The sequence below is a fragment of the Schistocerca piceifrons genome, chromosome X, assembly GCF_021461385.2.
Source record: "Schistocerca piceifrons isolate TAMUIC-IGC-003096 chromosome X, iqSchPice1.1, whole genome shotgun sequence".
In the NCBI taxonomy this organism is placed as follows: Eukaryota; Metazoa; Arthropoda; class Insecta; order Orthoptera; family Acrididae; genus Schistocerca; species Schistocerca piceifrons.
Genome location: NC_060149.1, coordinates 500,760,583 through 500,780,432, shown reverse-complemented (window position 1 = coordinate 500,780,432; position 19,850 = coordinate 500,760,583). Strand labels below are relative to the sequence as shown.

Here is a 19,850-nt window from a genome sequence, read left to right as displayed (position 1 = left end):
AACTACGCAGTTAAACCCTGATTCAATTTAACTAGTTTTCCATCCCTCTCATCTCAGTGAGTGCATCGATTGTTCATGCTTACCACTCTTAAATGGTACGTGTATGGGAGATGGCTGCTGGAGCGCCTAGAACTTTTGAGTCCAGCTCGATCTCTGCACTATACTCGAACATCTCTCTCTCCCACGAGTATATTCTTCAGCGTCCCTGAAGCAGACGTACTCTCTGACCTTCTCGCAGCAAGTGCGGATGGCTTTAACTCCCTGAAATATGCTCTGTCAGCATAGGGATCTCGCCAGTCAATAGCAGCAGACCTTGAGAGTTCTGACCAATAACAATTTTATAAACATGTTCACTAAATTCCTATTCTCGCGGATTTTGTCGTGGTTGGTGATAAGGGTGTGATGTGGGAAGGAAGGCAGAGAATCTCTCCCACTACATGACAGATTTTCAACCCTGACCAATCAAAAACATTGCATGTAGAGGCACTTGGGAAAACATGTTTTCAGATAGTTTTACTATTGGTGTTTGTAATAGATATGACCAACTGTCAGAGTCTAGTGGAGAGGAATCTCTAGTAGCTGTAGATGTAGGAAGTATGCAGCAGACCCCAGCAGTTGCGGTGGCTAGGACAGTTGCAAAGTCTAAGAGAAAGGAGGAGGTTCTGCTGTTAGGTAGTTCTCATGGTAGAGGTGTAGGCCAGCAGTTGAGGAAGTATTGGGGAGTGAGTACCAGGTCACCAGTATTGTGAAGCCTAATGCAGGATTGGCTCAGGTGACTGTCAACATAGGGGGGTTATGTAGGGATTTTACTAAAGAGGATCAGGTAGTGATTGTGGGTGGGGCTGGTAATAGTATTGATAGGGATGGGGAGTATGACATAGATGGTGACCTGGAAAAGATAGCCACTCAGACTGGCAACACGAATGTGCATTTCGTGGAACTGTTTCAGCGTCACGATCGGCCTCATCTTAATACAGCCGTCAGGCGTAATAGCATGAGACTTCGGGGTGCGCTGATGACAGAAGGCATGAGTCACATTTCAGTGGTGTCAGTGGAGTCTATCAGCAGGACGGGGTTCACTAGGCATGGCCTGCAGCTCAACAGGTATGGGAAGGGGAGGTTGGCAAAGCTTATAGGTGACAGCACAGGTGGGGGTGGTGGGATCACTCATGGGAAAATTCCGGTAGTTGTGGGTGTTAGAGCTGTATCTTTTTTAGATTGAAGTCAGCTGATAGGTATTCCTGCTTAAGGGAAGTCTCTCTAACAAAGAAACCACTTTCTACAAAGCTTGGGTATCCGATTAATGAGGGAATTAGTATATTTCATCAAAATATACAAGGTATTAGAGATAAAGTTAGTGAACTGCTTATAGATGTTGACTCTGAAATTATTGGTATATCTGAACACTTCTTAAATAAGGAGGTAATTCAGAGGCTTCCTTTACCAGGATACAGGTTGGCTGGCAGCTTTTCTAGGAGCTCTTTGCGGTGTGGGGGAGTAGCCATGTATGTGAAAAACGGTATCCCATTTGAGTCAATTGATGTTTCAAAGTACTGCACTGAAAAGGTGTTTGAATGTTGTGCAGGTGTGGTTAAATTTAATGGAGCTAAACTTCTTACTGTTGTTATTTATAGATCCCCAGACTCCGATTTCACAACATTTTTGCTAAAGCTAGAGGAGGTTCTTGGTTCACTTTATAGGAAATACAAAAAGTTAGTTATATGTGGTGACTTCAATACTAATTGTATAAGTGATTGTGCAAGGAAAAGGATGCTGGTAGACCTCCTTAATTCATATAATCTTATGCAAACCGTATTCTTTCCAACGAGAGTGCAAGGGAACAGTAGAACAACCATAGACAACATTTTTGTTCATTCGTCATTATTAGAAGGGCACTCTGTTAGCAAAAAGGTGAATGGCCTTTCAGATCATGATGCACAAATTTTAAGTCTAAAAGATTTTTGTGCTGCAACACATGTTAAATATATTACCAACTTTTTAGGAAAGCTGATCCAGTTGCTGTACAGACTTTTGTAAACCTTATCAAGGAACAAGAGTGGCAAGATGTTTATAGTGCTGATACGGTAGACGATAAATATAATGCTTTCCTCAAGACTTTTCTCGTGCTCTTTGAAAGTTGCTTTCCGTTAGAACGTTCAAAACAGGGTACTAGTACAAACAGGCAGCCTGGGTGGCTGACTAAAGGGATAAGAATATCTTGTAGAACAAAGTGGCAATTATATCAAAACGTTAGAAACAGTCAAAATCTAAATGCAGCAGCCCATTACAAACAGTATTGTAAGGTGCTTAAAAAAGTTATTAGGAAGGCAAAAAGTATGTGGTATGCAGATAGGATAGCTAAGTCTCAGGATAAAATTAAAACCATATGGTCAATCGTAAAGGAAGTGGCTGGTCTGCAGAGACAGGTCGAGGATATAGAATCAGTGCGCAGTGGGAATGTCCGTGTTACTGATAGGTCGCATTTATGTACAGTATTTAATAATCACTTTCTGAATATAGCAGGTGAACTAAATAGAAACCTAGTCCCAACAGGGAATCATATAGCGCTCTTAGAAAAAAGTGTTCCGAGACTGTTACCTGAAATGTTCCTCCATGATACTGACAAGAGGGAGATTGAGTTAATAATTAAATCACTAAAGACCAAGAACTCTCATGGATATGACGGGGTATCTAGCAGAGTACTGAAGTATTGTTCCACGTATGTTAGCTCAGTACTTAGCCATATCTGTAACTTTTCCTTCAGGAGTGGTCGGTTTCCTGACCGATTAAAGTACTCGGTAGTGAAGCCACTTTATAAAAAGGGAGACAGGGATAATGTTGACAATTGTAGACCTATTTCTGTGCCATCGGTGTTTGCTAAAGTTATCGAGAGGGTTGTATATACAAGGTTACTGCAGCATTTAAATTCACATAATTTGCTGTCAAATGTACAGTTTGGTTTTAGAAATGGCTTAACAACTGAAAATACTATAGTCTCTTTTCTCTGTGAGGTTTTGGACGTATTAAATAAAAGGTTGCGAACGTTAGGTGTTTTCTTTGATTTAACGAAGGCTTTTGACTGTGTTGACCACAAAATATTACTGCAGAAGTTGGAACATTATGGAGTAAGGGAAGTAGCTTACAATTGGTTCGCCTCCTACTTTAAGAACAGAAAGCAGAAGGTAATCCTCCGCAATATTGAGAGTGGTAATGATGTTCAGTCCCAATGGGGCACTGTTAAATGGGGCGTTCCCCAAGGGTCGGTGCTGGGGCCACTGCTGTTTCTTATTTATATAAATGATATGCCTTCTAGTATTACAGGTGATTCAAAAATATTTCTGTTTGCTGATGACACCACCTTGGTAGTGAAGGATCTTGTGTGTAATATTGAAACATTATCAAATAATGTAGTTCATGATATAAGTTCGTGGCTTGTGGAAAATAATTTGATGCTAAATCACAGTAAGACTCAGTTTTTACAGTTTCTAACTCACAATTCAACAAGAACTGACATTTTAATCAGACAGAATGGGCATGTTATAAGCGAGACGGAACAGTTCAAGTTCCTAGGCGTACGGATAGATAGTAAGCTGTTGTGGAAAGCCCATGTTCAGGATCTTGTTCAGAAACTAAATGCCGCTTTATTTACCATTAGAACAGTATCTGAAATAAGTGACATTTCAACACGAAAAGTAGTATACTTCGCATATTTTCATACGCTTATGTCATATGGTATTATTTTTTGGGGTAATTCTTCTGATTCAAAAAGGGTATTTTTGGCTCAAAAACGGGCTGTTCGAGCTATGTATGGTGTAAGTTCGAAAACCTCTTGTCGACCCCTATTCAATAGTCTGGGAATTTTGACATTGCCCTCACAGTATGTATTTTCTTTAATGTCGTTTGTTGTTAGCAATATTAGCTCATTCCCAAGAGTTAGCAGCTTTCACTCAGTTAATACTAGGCAGAAATCAAATCTGCATGTGGAATGCACTTCCTTGTCTCTTGTGCAGAAAGGAGTGCAGTATTTTGCTACATCCATTTTCAATAAGCTACCACAAGAACTCAAAAATCTTAGCAGTAGCCCAAACACCTTTAAGTCTAAACTGAAGAGTTTCCTCATGGCTCACTCCTTCTATTCTGTCGAGGAGCTCCTGGAAGAGCTAAAAAATTAAGCAAATTCCAGTGTTACATTCTTGATTTTCTTTATTTAAACTAACGACTTGTCGCCTGAATATGTTTCTTATATTTCATTTTATCTGTTTCTACAATCGTGTTATAATTTCATGTATTGACTCGTTCCATGACCATGGAGACTTCTCCTAAATGTGGTCCCACGGAACAATAAATAAATAAATAAATTACTAAAATAATTACTGTGAACCTGTCGCAGACCCTCTTTTATTGTGTATTGTGTATTAAACCGGGGACCTAGAAACGACGGAGAGGCTTTTCGTCCCGCTGTAGCCCTCAGTGGTTCACAACCCCACAACAGGCCAGAGCAGTCCACCCACCTCACCGCCTCTCCACACCGAACCCAGGGTTACTGTGCAGTTCTGCCCCCAGTGGAAACACCCCCCCCCCCCCCCCCCCCCTCACGGGAACGTCTCATACCAGACCCCAAAAGTTTGCGTGGCAAAGTAATGATGGAATGATGGTGTACGTGTACGTGGAGACATTGTTTGCGCAGCAATCGCCGACCTAGTGTAACGGAGGCGGAAGAAGGGGAACCAGCCCGAATTCGCCGAGGTAGATGGAAAACCGCCTTGAAAACTATCCACAAGCTGGCCGGCACACAGGACCTCGACACTAATCCGCCGGGCGGATTCGTGCCGGGCACTGGCACACCTTCCCGCTCGGGAAGCACCGCGTTAGCACAGACCCTCTTACCCAGATTTAAACGAAAATTCCGGCATGGCGCAGCCACGACCAACTGCCAGTCCCATAGTCTCAAGCTCTGAGTTTTTCACCTGGCTTCAGATCCTATATCGCCTAACACGATTTCTTTTAGCGTCTCACACAATACAGTTTTTAACGGAACACAGGCCACCTTCCTACATGTCTGCTTTCTGGACACGGGGTACTGCGATTTCTGTTTTTTATACCTGCTCGGTGGTGCTTCTCAGCATCATGAACTTTATGCCACTCTGGTCCTTCTAAATTAACTTCCCTGCCGTGAGCCAACTAAAAAAGGCCCCCAAGGCTGCAGAAAACAATAATTCACCCGCACCATAATAAAAGGAAAAGAAGTAATAATTAGCAGTGCAGTGGTGAATACTGTCTGCGGTTTTCATGTAGCATTAAACAATCGACTGTGTTGACCATTGAGATTTGCATATTATATTATAAAATAGGTTGCATGACAGTTAGTGCATAAACTGCCAGTAACAAAGAGAGCACGTGAGTGAAAGTAGACCAATAGCTCCAGATTTTCTGAGTGCAGGATTTGTCTGATGCTTCACGAGCGTCGTAGAAGAATGTGGAGAGCGTGGAGATATCCAGATGTAAATGCATGTCTCAGGCATATAGTCTCGTGGGTTCACCAGAGAGGTGGGTGAGTAATATTTTGGGCTAGTATCCTGCATGAATGAGGTGGGGGTATGCTACATAGGTAGATTAGAAAGCAGACTGCTGGAGACTCTAGAACTGAAGTTATTGCACTCATACGAACATCCGAAAAGTATGGTTCCCCAAAGGACACCTTGAGCTCGCTTTGACAGAAATATCCCAGTGAGGAGAACAAGCTGACACCCTCGTGACAGCTGATAGGAGGTCCTCACACACTGTATGAAGGCCAGGGGTGTTGCCGTAAGAGTGTGAGGCAGGCTTCAGCAGCAGTGTCTGGATCACCTTGCAAAAATTCAGCGAAGATGTAGCCAGGCATGCTGCAATGCACGGAAAGGGACGTGGCAGTTGATTTTGCATATGTGTAAAGATCTACTTCGAACATACTACCTTTATTAACGTTATTGTTTTGTTTTTCTTTTACAGTAATCTTATCATTTAGGTTAATAGGATACATTTTTCATTTCGTACGTCCCTTGACTCAAAACCTACACATATGCAGTTAGCGCAAAATGAAAAAAAATGAAAGAAAAAGAAATTCAGCGGTTTAAATAGATCGTTGAGCCAAAGCAGATCGGTGGCAAAGTGCACTTGGCGTGTGTTGTTCTGCGTCTCCCACGACGAACTGCACAAGACGATTGTTACGTTTGTATGGCAGCGCACCATTGTTGCCACAGGTGAAGGCAACTATAGCGTTCAGTCGGTGTTTCGGTGGCCTTTTGCATTTCGCGTTTGAAATCTGGAAACGATGCTGCCAGGTACCAGGGAGTTGCTCACCGAAAGACATAGAGGCTTGAAAACGGGGCAAAAATGCTTCGATCAGCGACAGATGCTGGGTGGTCTCGCGTCATAAAAGTTCGATTCGTCGTGGAAATTGCGCGTTCCTTCAACAGCTCCTGCTCGACCTAATGCGTCATAGCCATCTGACAGAGTAGTGGAAATATAGTCGACTTAGTGGCGTAGTGGAGGCAGTGGAGTTTTTACCAGCGAAGAAGGCCTGAAGTTACGAAAAATGTTTATCTGTGATAAGCCTCTGGGCATAACTGGATGTGCCAACTGTTTTCAGTCACTAAAGAGGACATAGAAAATGACATACCAAACTAAAAAAAAAACAGCAAAGCAGTTGTTCAACTTCTCATTAAGAAAATAGTTAGGCTAGACGAAATCCCATTATACATACTAAAATTTATTGACGAAAGATTTGATACAGCCCCTCATAAAATACTAATTTATGTGAGAGGCTGTTATCCTCAAACAGTACTTATCGTTCACTTTTATTACATTACCGGAGACGTCCAACGCAAGGAACTGCAAATATCATAGACTCCTCAGTTCAATGAGTTATACATTAAAAATAGTGAAACTAGCAAAGGATCAAATAGGCGAAAAGGCAAAGGAATGACAAGAGGATAAGTACAAGGCTGTTGAAGCATGCATAAGTAGGGGAAAGGTAGGTACTACCTACAGGAAAATTACAGACACCTTTGGGAAAAATAGTAGCACCATATAAGTATCAAGAGATTAAATGGCAAGCCAGTATTAAGCAAAGAAAGGAAAGCTGAAAGGTGGAAAAATTGTACGACGTTGAGCCAAAACATTATGACCACCTGCTTAATTGCTTTGCTGTCTGTCTTTGGAATGACATACATCACTGATAATGCATATCTGAAATCCGACAGTTTGTTGGTAGGTTTTTGGAGGTACGTGGCATTAGGTGTCTACGCACGGGACGTGTAATTAGCTTAAATGACGCGCTGCTGATTTGCGTAGGTGGTGTTGGCGCCCGATAGTGACCCAGATGGGTTCCATAGGATTTACATCAGGCGAATTTGGTCACCGAGACATCAACATGAGTTCACAATACTCCTCAAACCATTTTAGCACGGTCCTGGTTCCCAGACACTGACAACTGTGCTGCTGGAAGATGACATCGCCGTCTGGGAGGACGTCAAGCATGAAGGGATGCAAATGGTTCGCAGCTGTCACCGTGTCTTCGATTACTACCGCAGGTCACACCAAGCATAGGAGAATGTCTCCCGTAGCACAATTCCGCTCCCACCTGCCTGCGTCCGTAGAGCACTGAACGTTTCGAGCCGCCGTTCACCTTGACGACGGCGTTTGTGGAGACGACCAGTGATTTAGTGATTCATCTGAAGAGCCGACAATTTTCCATTGATCGACAGTCGAATCCAAATGGTCCCGTGCCCACTGCAATCGTAATTGACGATGTCGTTGTGGCAAAATGTGAACACTTAGGGTTGGTCTGCTGCGGACTTCCATGTTCAACAACGTATCATGAACGGTGTGCTCCGAGACACTTATACGTGCACCAGCATTGTACTCCTTCACCAGAGATCACCATCTATCCTACCTTACAGAGCAGACAAGCCTCCAAACCCCACGTTTTGTGAAGTGTCGTGGACGTCTAACCATATATCACCTAGTGGTAGTTTTACTGTCCTACCTCTTTCCGTAGATGCTCACGATAGTAGCACGTATACAGTCAACCAGCTCCGCCGTTTCGATACTCGTTCACGGGCTCTGCGTAATAATAATCTGCCCTGTTTCAAAGTCGCTTATTTCAATGGATTTCCCCATTTGCAGCCCATGTTTTCGCTAGGGTGATCCGCCGTCCGTGTCTGCTCCGTTTACATACATCTGTTAAAACGTCAGGTGGCCGCAACGCCACCAGGGAGCATCCGACGTCGCGGTGGGAAGTTGTCAGAATGTTTTGTTTTATCAGTTTATAGAGGGGCTCTGCCAGGAGAGTGAACATTAAGGCGATATTGTAGAAAGGGAGAAGGAAGTAGATGAAGATGACAAGGAAGACATTTGGCCGATCAATGAAAATTCTAAGATGAAACAAGGCTCTAGAATACACGACATTCCTTCAGAATGATTAAGATCCTTGGGAGAGAGAGCCATGACAAAATATTTCCACTCGATGTGCAACATACATGACGCAGACGAAATACTTTAGACTTGCAGAAGAATGTAATAAGTCCAATTTCAAATAAATATGTGCTGACATGTGTGAACACTACCGAATCATCACTTTAATAAGTCATTGTAGCATGCCGGCCGGTGTGACCGAGTGGTTCTAGGCGCTTCAGTCTGGAACCGCGCGACCGCTACGGTCACAGGTTCGAATCCTGCCTCGGGCATGGATGTGTGTGGTGTCCTTAGGTTAGTTAGGTTTAAGTAGTTCTAAGTTCTAGGCGACTGATGATCTCAGAAGTTAAGTCCCATAGTGCTCAGAGCCATTTGAACCATTTTGAAGCTAAAAATGAAATATTATCGAAACTGCCGAATTTATTTACTTAAATATGAACTCTGGGATTAAATATGAATACTGTATTTGGTTAGTTTTAAAAGATTGTAGCCTATGGTAGATACTAAACTTATTTTTAAATAAGTGGATTATTAATTTTTTATTTAAATTTATCGTAAATCTATCTCTCTCTCTCTCTCTCTCTCTCTCTCTCTCTCTCTCTCTGTCCATGTTGGTTTTCACCCATTACCGACAATTCTCTCTCGGTAAATGCTGAGGTGACATGAGCAGATAGCATATAAGATATACTTTTTAATCGTTTAATGACTTAATCACTTGCTTGTTAAACATATGCGGTCAGTCGTCAGAAGTATATTTTCATCAAAAATATTTTTCGTCATTCATTAATTTTATCCGAATTTCTTTAGTATAGTTGCAGAATATGAATCATCCTTTCGGATATTGTATATCGGAATGAATGTATTTTGAGGATCACGTTTTCTCAGTCAAATGATTTCTTCCATTACCACAACAGTCAATGTTTTGGCATTTTAATCGAGACAGAATTCACTATTAAGTAAATGTCTACTCATGAGCATGGACGAAAAATTGAACTAAAAGCTACTTATTGGCACTCAGTAAAAAATCAAGCAAAGGAACGACAGTAACTGTGACGACAGGCGATAACAGAACGCAGTGAACAATGATGATTCACTGAACTGAACGAGTGAATATTCAAGTCACCAGTGATGCCAAGTCAGCTTTTTAGAGCTAACTGTGGCTGCTTTTAATACTACTGAGGTGGCAAATGAGTGATTTAAGAGGAGTCCGGAAGTATGACTTTTTTCACAACCTTAGATTTTTTTCTGGCATTTTTTTCTTGGCTATATGGAAGCATTTAAACATAAAAACCCACACTGATTAAAGGAAAATTATTTTCATTGATGTGAGACTTCAAAACACGCTTCAATATCCCATGAAAGTGTATTATTAGACTGAAATGAAAAGCGCAACAAACTATAGCTCTGTTACTGTGAGTAACACAATACTAGAAAAATAACTGCGAAATATAAACGGTTGAGAGTGTTACGGGAAACGAAGTTGCAGCTGACATCAGCAAAGTATCATAACTTCACAATAATGAAGGAAGCTAATGTAAGCAAAGAAGACTTTCATTTATGCGAGATGAATCAGAAGTCATACGCCTCACAGTTGCAGTAAACAGTGTGCCAGTGACTCAACTGATAAGAGGAACAGGGAACTTCTGTTTAGTGCAGTAGTTTACTAAGTGTAAGATGTAATGTGATGTTACAGTGCAGATATTTCGAACTTTGTCGTGTAGATAATTTACCGAAACATTATTTACATTTTTATTTTGAGGAAAAGGGAGTTGTGCGAAAGAAACTGACTCGAAGATGTTTATTTAAATACATTTTTGCTTCAAAATATCGAGGTTTCGAAAATTCAAGTAATGTTCATACGTTCACAGTTAATTCTTTGCATTACTGTTACGTCCAGCAGATTCCAAATTAAGGAAGTAAATTTAAATTCAAACTTGTCTGTTACACAGTATAATAATTGAAAAAATTTCAGAATAATAGACCTTGTTTTATTTCAGCCTTTTGCTTGGTTTTATTTGTACACACATTTAGCTTATTTTGATTTGGAGAGTGAGCAACAGTGCCAATCGTACGTAAAACTACAACCGATTGGATCGATTGTTTTCATTTGGTTGCTCCCTTAGACTAGTTGAAAGTAAAAATGTGTGTGAGTAATTCAACCGAATCGATTGTTCTCTAACAACCGAATGAGTCAATAGTTTTCATTCGATTGTTCCCATCACTAGCAGTGTGGTGTGGGGCCCCTGACTGCGCGGTGCTCGTAGCATACGCTACGTGCACAAACCGCTCCTGAGTCTATGCTTTACCCTTAGAGGGGAAGGTTCTTCCTTTGGGGATGACCGATGTGTTAGGTCGATGAAACTCTTAGCGTGCGGAAGGTGCAACAGCAGGAAGGTGGGCGTGTTTGGCAGCAGCTGGCTGTCACCATCAACGGAGCAGCTTCTATATTTGTGGAGCGGGCTTCTTGCCGTGTCCGTGCAGAATCCGTGCCCGTGCCCGTGGCCGTGTGACTGTCGCGAGTGGCGCCTCGTGAGCGGCCGCGGTTAATAAGAGGGCGTCTTTTGTAATTGGGCAGGTCTGCGCAGTAGTATATTTAGCCGCGCGGCGCGGCGCGGCGGGAGGGGCAGGGCGTGCGCCGCCAGGTCCCCGCGGCAGCAGCCAGTGCTTTCTACGCGACCGAGCCGCGCGCCGCCCGCCGACCGACGATCGCCTAGCGGCTCTCGCGCCGCTGTGCGTACTTCCGAGCGTTGCCGACCGTGAGTCCTACCGTTCGGGGAGAGAAGTCCGTCGCAATACGCTGCCCGTTCAGCGGCGGCAAGCAGCCAGTGATTCCGGACATTGGGGACGTTAAAACATGGCGTGACGTAGTGTGAGTGACCTGCTGTCGACTGTGTTCGAAATAGCGCTACGATGGCGTGTGCGTAAAATAATAGTGTGTACACTAAGAGTGTGTGGACTCGTCAGGTAGAGACACAGTGGTGAACGAAACTCGGTGACAGCTTGCGGCCAGCGATTGCTGGAGACGACTGGACGTTGTTCGCCCCCTGCTTCTCGGCGCCCAATGCGCTGCAGACTCGCGAGCTGGTGAGGTCGCGGCGCGATGTTGCCGTCGTACTCGGACGTGGGGCTGTACCTGCCTGGCGGGTGGGGCGTGTCGCGGCCCGTGCGCTACACGCCGGTGCTGCGCCGCTACTCGCCGCTGCGCATTCCGTGCCCCAGGCGCTTCATCGCGCCGCGGCCCATCTTCATCGACACGGCCGACATCGATGTGGTGACTCCACCGGTGCGACGCACGGGCGCCCCGCGAGAGATCCGGCGCGACCGTTCCATCGTGCGCATTCATACCGCGCGCCCCAAGGAGGTGCGCAAGAAGACCCCGGGTGAGCGCCTCGTCGAGAAGTTCCTCATCCGCGAGAAGGCGCCCGCACAAGCGCAGCCCAAGGCGGAGCCGGTCGAGGCGGCGGCGACGCCGGCGCCTGTGCCGCCGCCGCCGCCGCCGCCGTTGCCGCCGTTACCTGACGATGCCGCCATCGCCAAAATCTCCGAGGCGGCGGCCTTAGACGTGCTACTGTACGAGGAGGAGATGACGTTGCGAGATAAGCCTACGACGACCAAGCGCAAGTCGTCTGCGTCGTCGTCCTCCGCTTCGCCTTCGTCGCGCAAGTCCAGCAAGAAGGAAATAGTCGACGATGGCGCGCCACGCAAGGGATCGCTCCTGAAGCGGCGCAACACGGTAAAGCTGCGTCGTAGCTCCATAGACTTGGACCCGGAGTCGGTGCCGGGCTCCCGCAGGAGTTCCGTTGTGGACCTGCCGGGGCTCGGTCTGGAACCCGTCGCCGAAGAGGGTGGAGACCTCCCGGCGGCCGGAGCCGCTCGCACGCCGCCACCACTCAAGTTCGTCGTCGACGAAATTTCCATCGAGCAGTCGCCGGCGTCGCCCAAGAAGTTCCGGTACGAGGTCATCGTCGAAGATCCGGAGAGCGCTGAGCCGCGCGAGGAAAAGCCGGATGCCACCCGCGAGGAGGCGAAGGTAAAGGTCAAGTCGAAAGGCAAAGTGGTGAAGAAGAAGAAAGTTGCAGACGGCGCTAAAACGATACCTAATGAAAACGAATCATTCCAGAATGAACATAGTAAGTCGGCGGCCTTCGGACTTGCTCTTAGTAGTGGCGATAGTAATGTAAGTGTCGCGTGTTCTTCAGCTCCTAGTGGTGCGCCCGCTCGTGAAGAAAAGACTTGTAGCGCTACCGTTCTCAGTGATGGAGTGCTGTGTAAGAATAAAGTTCCTGTTACGTCTGAATCTCCTCAGACGTCCCCCTCCGCGGATTCTGCTCTGCAGCAGTCCCGTACATTAGAAAAGACAGCCGTTTCCCCCGTTCCTAGTTCCGAAACCGAAAGCCGAACAGTCCCTTCTATTGATGAGGAGCGCAAGACCGGTGTTGTCGGTAAGGTCGTGAAAAAGGTACCGAAGGTAAAGCAGCCCGAAACAACGTCTTTGACGTCCACTGTTGGTGCTGCACAGAAAACAACAGCCTCAAGTGCGGCTGGTGATAATATTCTTACGAGTAATGCAGCTCTCGATAAAAACCAAATACCTTCACCGTCTTTGGACGCCATCGTACCGAATTTACGTCAAGTCCCTAATGAGAAAGACAACTCGTTGACAACGATTCCGTCAGATTCAGCGTCACCACTGCCCAAGGATCAGAAGCGGCCGAAAGACGAAATTACAGTAAAATGTGCTTCAACTGAGTCGGCCTCTTCTACAAAGACATCTGATACAGATGTTAAGAAGCAACCGTCGTCTGGTACTCCGATACCAGAAACGAACTCTAAACCTACAGCTAAATGTTCTGAAACTACAAATACGCGTGATCCTCTCGAGCAAGTTTCACTTAAATCAACGAAACTTAAAAAACCTCCACATTCCCCTACAGATGCCGTTTCTAAAGGCATGAAGCAGAAATCCCCACCGGGAAATGAAGCTGGAATCGGTAACCGGCGCCTTATCAAACACGAAGACAAATCTCAGAGTACTTTGCAAAGTGAAAATGCCAAAGAAAAACAGACGGGCAATAATAGCGAGATTTTTATAAATGAAGGGAAGGATGTTCAGTGCACGACTCCATCTTCTAAAACACCCGCCGAAACAGTCGCCGTGAACAGCAGTGACGGTAAATCCGGAAATTTGAAATCAGCAACAGTAGTTTGTGATGAAAATGCGGCGAAAAACGTGGTTAAAGTTGAGTTACAGTCTCCGGTTCCTAGAGAACCAGCTCCCATGGCCATACATGGATTAAAGAATACAAAAGACATGGTTAATGATGAATTGGCTAATGTAAAGACACATTTAGCTCAAACGGTAAAATTAGATACAAATTTGAACACAATGAAGGCTTCGGAAAAATATAAAGCGTCATCGGCTGGTAGCAAAGCCACGGAAGCCCAAAAACGTAACGTCGACACTAAGGAAACTGAAGCTCTAAAATCTGACGGTGGTACGACCGTCGAAAATAAAAATACGAAACTCATCATCGGGCCTACGCTCAAAAAAGAAATGCAAACGGAAAAACGCGAAACAAAACTGACTGACAAAGAATTAACGAGAGATAAGACTGACAAAAATATTACGAAAGACACTCCCAGTATTCCCCCTACTGTTCCGAAGAAGCCTCCAGATGTATTGAAGAAAAAGGTGGCACACGATCCAAAGAAAGTTGTGAAGCCACTTAAACCGGGCACAGACGAGCCTTCTGTTTGCGACAAGCCGGCGCCAGCAGTTGTGGCGAGTAAGCAAAAGACGCCAGAGATTGTGACCAGCGTAGCAACTGCAAATACTGATCCACCCAAGGAGAATAAAGACAATGACACACAGAAAGAGGAGTCGGGGGAAGGCATTAATTTTTGGGCCTTAATAAAAGGGGCAGAAGAGGCATATATTCCTCCGAGAACGTTATTTAGAACGAATTCCGAACCGAATAAAAGGAAGGAAGCAGGTCACGAAGAGTTGCAGAGGAAGAATTCTGTTCATAAACAGAACGAGACCTCTGTTATGCCTAGCAATGGCATGCAGACTGCATCGTCACTAGGGAAACTTACAGCAGAAAAGCAGCCAGAAAAAGCGACAGACATTCTCTCTCCCACGGAACTGAAAAAAATAAAATTTACTAAGTTGAAGAGCAACGATAACAATGAAAAGAAAGGACGAGCACTGAAAAAAACGGAAAATATCACTCCAGAAAAGACAAGTAAAATTCCGGTAACAGATAATATACAGCCACCAACTCAAACGGCTGTAGTTTCCCAGGAAAATGTCTCAGAAAATTTAAGCGATGCTACTCCGAAACCGAATGGCGGAGAAACTATGCAACACGGTATCAGTGTAGCCCTAGGTCCTTCTGGAGACAAACAAACACCGGAAATTAAAGTTGCGTTGCCTAGTACACAAGAAATATGGAAAAGTGACGAAGCATCCCCTAACCCAGGTGTCAACGACAGTGCTCTCGATCAAAATCAGAATCTGAGTGCAAAGAACGTATTAATTGGCAAACTAGACAAGCAGAGGGACGAAAAGCAGACAGGTTTAAAACTGCCAGGGAAGCCGCCCCTCAAACTCATTTCCAAACACAAGTCAGACTCGAAATTAATTCTGCCAAGTGGTGATGAGAGTGACGATAAATCAGATAAGCTGAAGACACCACCGAGTGCTGGGATCATCGACAAGCCTCCCAGAACACCGCTGCAGGACAAACGTATGGCAAACTTGGTGCCTCCTAAGAAAAATCAAAGATACCGCACTAAATCTGCGTCGGACGATGCCGGTTCTACAGTGCCTGAGTCGTTACCGCAGAAAGAGAAAGCATTTACCGAAAAGCCACCCGTTATTCCTCGCAAATCCAAAAAAGGCTCATCAGAAGCTGGCGACGGAAGGCTCCTAGATGGGGTTACATCTGCTGCGAATTACGGTGAAACTGTGCCTCCATCCACACCACCTGCGGCCGCTAAAAGTACCACTAGCGACGCAACCAAAACTGAAGTTTCTCTGACTGCTAGTGATGGGGCCCCAAGAGACCAAGACAACTCAAAACACAGAACACAAGAAGTTTCTGCGAGCTCTGGAGAGCAAGGTGACGTAAAGGCTGCAGCAAGAACAGAAAAACTACGACCGACGTCTCCTGTCTCGACAGGAATAGCTGGTGAGCCGCTAGCGAAGGTGATTCCAAAATTGCAACTAAAACCGCTAAAGAAAGTAATAAAACCTTCTAAAACCACAGATCTTTCTCAGATAGATACAGGTCCAGGTTCTAAAGTTTCCGACGTGCTGAAACCGAGAAGTGCAAGTCCGAACCTCGGTAAAGATGCACCTGAATATCTGAGGGACGCGAGGCCGCAGCTCGACGATCTAACGGATGCCAAAAGTAAAACTGAAGTAAGTTCGAACGAAGATGTCACTAATGATAAGGGACGACTAAAGGACCTGGGAAAACCAAGTGGTGTTATTGGCGATACTCATAAAAAAGACAAATGTAGCAATAAAGAACTGGAAGTAAGTGAAGTCTTAGAAAAGGCGAAGAACACTACTGATAATGAGGCTTCCGGATATCTGCAGAAGGCTAAAGGTGTCAAGAAAGTGCCTGCTAAAATGGAAACTAAACCCGATGGTAAAGATGTCTCGACTGGCAAATTAAAACAGCAAGTCTCGGAAGCACTGAACGATGACAGCAGTAAACTGCGTGAAGCATCGGGAATAAAAGCTGTAGACGAAGTGATCGATCTAGGGCAGCAGCTACGGAAGGCATCAGAAAAGGCAAAGGATGTTTCTAAAGTGGTTCTCGGAAGTTTGGAGCCACCGAAGATCACAGCAGCTAAGAAAGTGCCGTCTAAAGCTGAACCTAAATCTGATTTGAGGGAGATCATAACCGATGAGAAACTGAAGCAGACAGCAACAGAAACAACGAAAGATAAAAGTGATTTGCTGCAACAGAAGACTTCTGAGACATTTAACAATAAAAGGGACAAAATACAGGAACCTTCCGGAAAGAAGGAAATTGAAGAAAGCGTAAGGCTAGGGCTGAAACCAAAGAAGTCGTTAGAAAAGACTAAGAAAGAGATTCCTGACCATCTGGAGCAACCGAAGGCAACTCAAGCTGAGACACCTGCTGAGAAGGCGCCTGCTAAAAATGAAACTAAACTGGATTTGAAAGAGACATCTGCGGATGATAAATTGGAACGAAAGTCTCCTGAAACGTTGAATAATAAAACTGAAGGACTAACTGAAACTTCAGCAAAGAAGGAAAAGGATGAAAGCGCTAATGTGAAGCTAAAGATAAAGAAAGCTGCAGAAAAGTCAAAGATTACCCCTGAACGTTTGGAGGACGCAAAAGCACAACCTCCTGCGGCGGCCAAAAAGTTCCTGGTGAAAACCGACAAGAAACTCGACTCAAAAGAAAATGTCGTACGCCATAAATTAAAAGATAAAACACCGGAAAAACTGGCTGGTAAAGCAGATGAACTGCCGAAGAAGACAGAACTGAATGAAAACAGCAAAGAAGTGAAGGAGAAGGAACAACAGAAAGATAGTAAAGCAGAAAAAACACCAGATATTTCAGTTAACGAACCAAAGGACACTGAAAAGCAACAAAATATTACCACAATCAGTAATACGATGCAATCGTTGACAGAGGCAGAAAAATCACTGCAAGATAAAGGACCAGGCACCGAAAGTGTACCAGGATCTACAGACATTTATACGCAGGTCACCATCGGTTTACCGCCAAGGCCAAAGAAGGTCCAGAAAGCGAAAGATATCAAACCGGCAACGCCACACCAGGGAGAGCAACTAGATCTGGAAAAAGAGACGAAAGCAGAAAGTCAGGAGCAACTTTCGTCTAAGGAGACTGCCAAACAAGTGGACAACATTGAAGCACAGAAGCTTCCTAAAGATCAAGTGCCAAAAGACGGTGCAAAACCTGTACAGAAGATTGTCATGAAGAAGAAAGTACAGAAGGATAAGATGCTCTCTGACAGATCTCCGCCGCCTGACACTCTGGAGCAACGTACTGTAGCTATTAATGTTCCCTCTCTGTCAGCGCAGGAAAATCAAGCGTCTTCGAAGGAAACTACTACTGTTACTTCACCGACCAAACAGCAGCAGAAGCCAGTAGAAACATCTCCGGATAAAGTTTTGACGCCAGACATAATAATTCAGCCGGAACAATCGGAGAAAGAGCCTAAAAGCACAGATGAACACGAAAATAAGGAAGAGAAGAAGCTAGAGGCAGTGACATCTGAGGACGCGTCAAAGCTTTCCCCAAAAAGTGCTGCCTCAAAGCCGCGACAAAAATCATCAGAAAAGAAAAGTGCAACACCAGAAAGTGACAAAATAGAAGAATCTGAACAGGCCAATGAAGAACAGGCGCTCCTCGTTGACGACGAAGACCGACGGAAAAATGAAGCAGATACTGTCGTCCCATCGGATTCCGAAGATGAGACGCATAGCGTCAAAGAAGACGAGGCATCCACGCCGCGCTCTAGCACCTCATCTGATGACTCTGGCTTCGATAGTCTACCAGGTATGTCGACAGAGGCCATTTTTCATCTAAATTCCAATGAAAAAAGCTGCGTTTGGATGTAGGCACGCGCCGATGTGTTAGGGCATTCATGGGCAATGTATTCTAGTGACATTGCTTGACATTGTACACTAAAAAATTATAAGTTACGTAACGTTTGGATTTCCGTTTGCTAAAAGGCGTAATTTTATAATACACTGTTGTTTCGAGTTAGGAAGCATACCTATGAAACAGAAGTTTCTGTTAGGTAACTAAGCGGAAAAAAGGAGACGAAATTTGAAAGCTCGTGGACCACAGCGTCACAATAGCAACCGTAGTTACATAAACCTCTAATAAATGCAGACGGAAAATTTTCTGTCTCTCTTATTATTATTATGCTTAGGACAGCTTCTTTTTTCACTGGTGAAGACTCATCAGTCGAATCTGGAATTAGTACTTTCTTCACGCTAAAATATTTTAATACTGGTTGTATGAAACAAAATACATTTATCACCTCCTTAAAAAAATTAGCATATCGTTTCCACCTATCACTCATCAGTAAAACGAAGATACTTTGTTCTACGTATTCCTCTTGCACGTTACAGATAAAATCCGAAATCAGTGGCCGGTAAACTGAACATTTAGCGTAGATCCTCTACGCACGTTTTGGTGCTCAGTAACCCTCATATGGGCTGGTGTCCTACTTCTCCCTTAAATAGAGGTTTCAGAAGTAGCCTGATTGCATGAATGATGACGACACCATCTTTTCGTAACAACAGGGAGTTATGGTTAAAATAGCACTCCCAGTTAGGACCTACGGTGATGATCGAGAATGGTCATCTAGCTAATGAGACGTGACTCCATGCTTAGCACACACAAAAAGTAGGATTTCATCGTGGCATGGATTATAAAAGTCCCTCGAAAGTTAAATGGGAACAAATGTCAGAGGTTGTTACGCATTTCCTAGAACTTATTTTTGATCTCTGCACATTGGTGCTCTGTATCATTCCTTGGCGCCACCGGGTGATATCCGGCAAACACGACAGTTCGAACATCAACTGCGATCTGCTGATATGATCTTTATTTATACCACTTTATCACGAGTCTATTCCTGTGGTGTGGACAGTAGCCCTACTAGTAAATGTCATTTTTGCAGGTCAAAATATCAGCAAGCAATAAAAATAAATGTAGTCCACAGCATTCATACTGACTTCTGAAACAGGCATAAGTCCAATAGAACATCAGATGAATGTCACAGATGACATATTACCACCACTTTCTGTATGGGTACAGCTGTGCAAGTGTGCTGAAAATACGGATCCTGGTGCGACTGTTGACTTGCTGAAACAGATAATACGATCACCCCGACAAAACGTCTTTATTCCATTGTTCCATGGTTCAGTCACAATGTTGCAGCGCCCTCCTGTCACTGATAAATTCCGATATCGTTGACTCAACAACAGCTCGTCCACTGCAGAGCCTAGTATTCACTGGTGTGGGAATAGCCATGTACTCTGAAAGATTTGAGCTGTTAGAAGAGACGTCAGTTGTTTCGCAGTTAGAAAATGCATGAAAGAAGCATAGATATAGCTGCGGTCTCACCGTAATTCGCACACTTTCAGGAGATGCTATTGGCAGCAGCTCGTGAACATCAAGGGCATTGCGAGTTCCGACAGTGATGAATAAGAAGCGGCAAATAAAGTTCCTTTTAGTTCTGAATTAATTTTGCATTTTAACAGAAGTTCCTTATAATAACATCCAGTTTACAAAATATTCTTAATCTTCGAAAGTAAATTTACAGATATACGCTTGATCCAGAGGAAGCAGCTAGCTTCTTAAGGTGCAACGTCA

General features: G+C 44.3%; 1 protein-coding gene across 1 annotated transcript in view; it reads left to right on the top strand.

Annotated features, from left to right (window-relative positions):
* The first annotated feature begins 12,008 nt into the window (after nt 1–12,008).
* The window catches only part of LOC124721155 (titin-like), a 180,515-nt gene continuing 172,673 nt past the window's right edge, over nt 12,009–19,850 (top strand). The window contains exon 1 of the mRNA XM_047245975.1: nt 12,009–18,023. Within this exon, the coding sequence (XP_047101931.1) occupies nt 12,038–18,023 (5,986 nt within the window). The 5' untranslated portion in view covers nt 12,009–12,037. The remainder of the gene's footprint in view (nt 18,024–19,850) is intronic.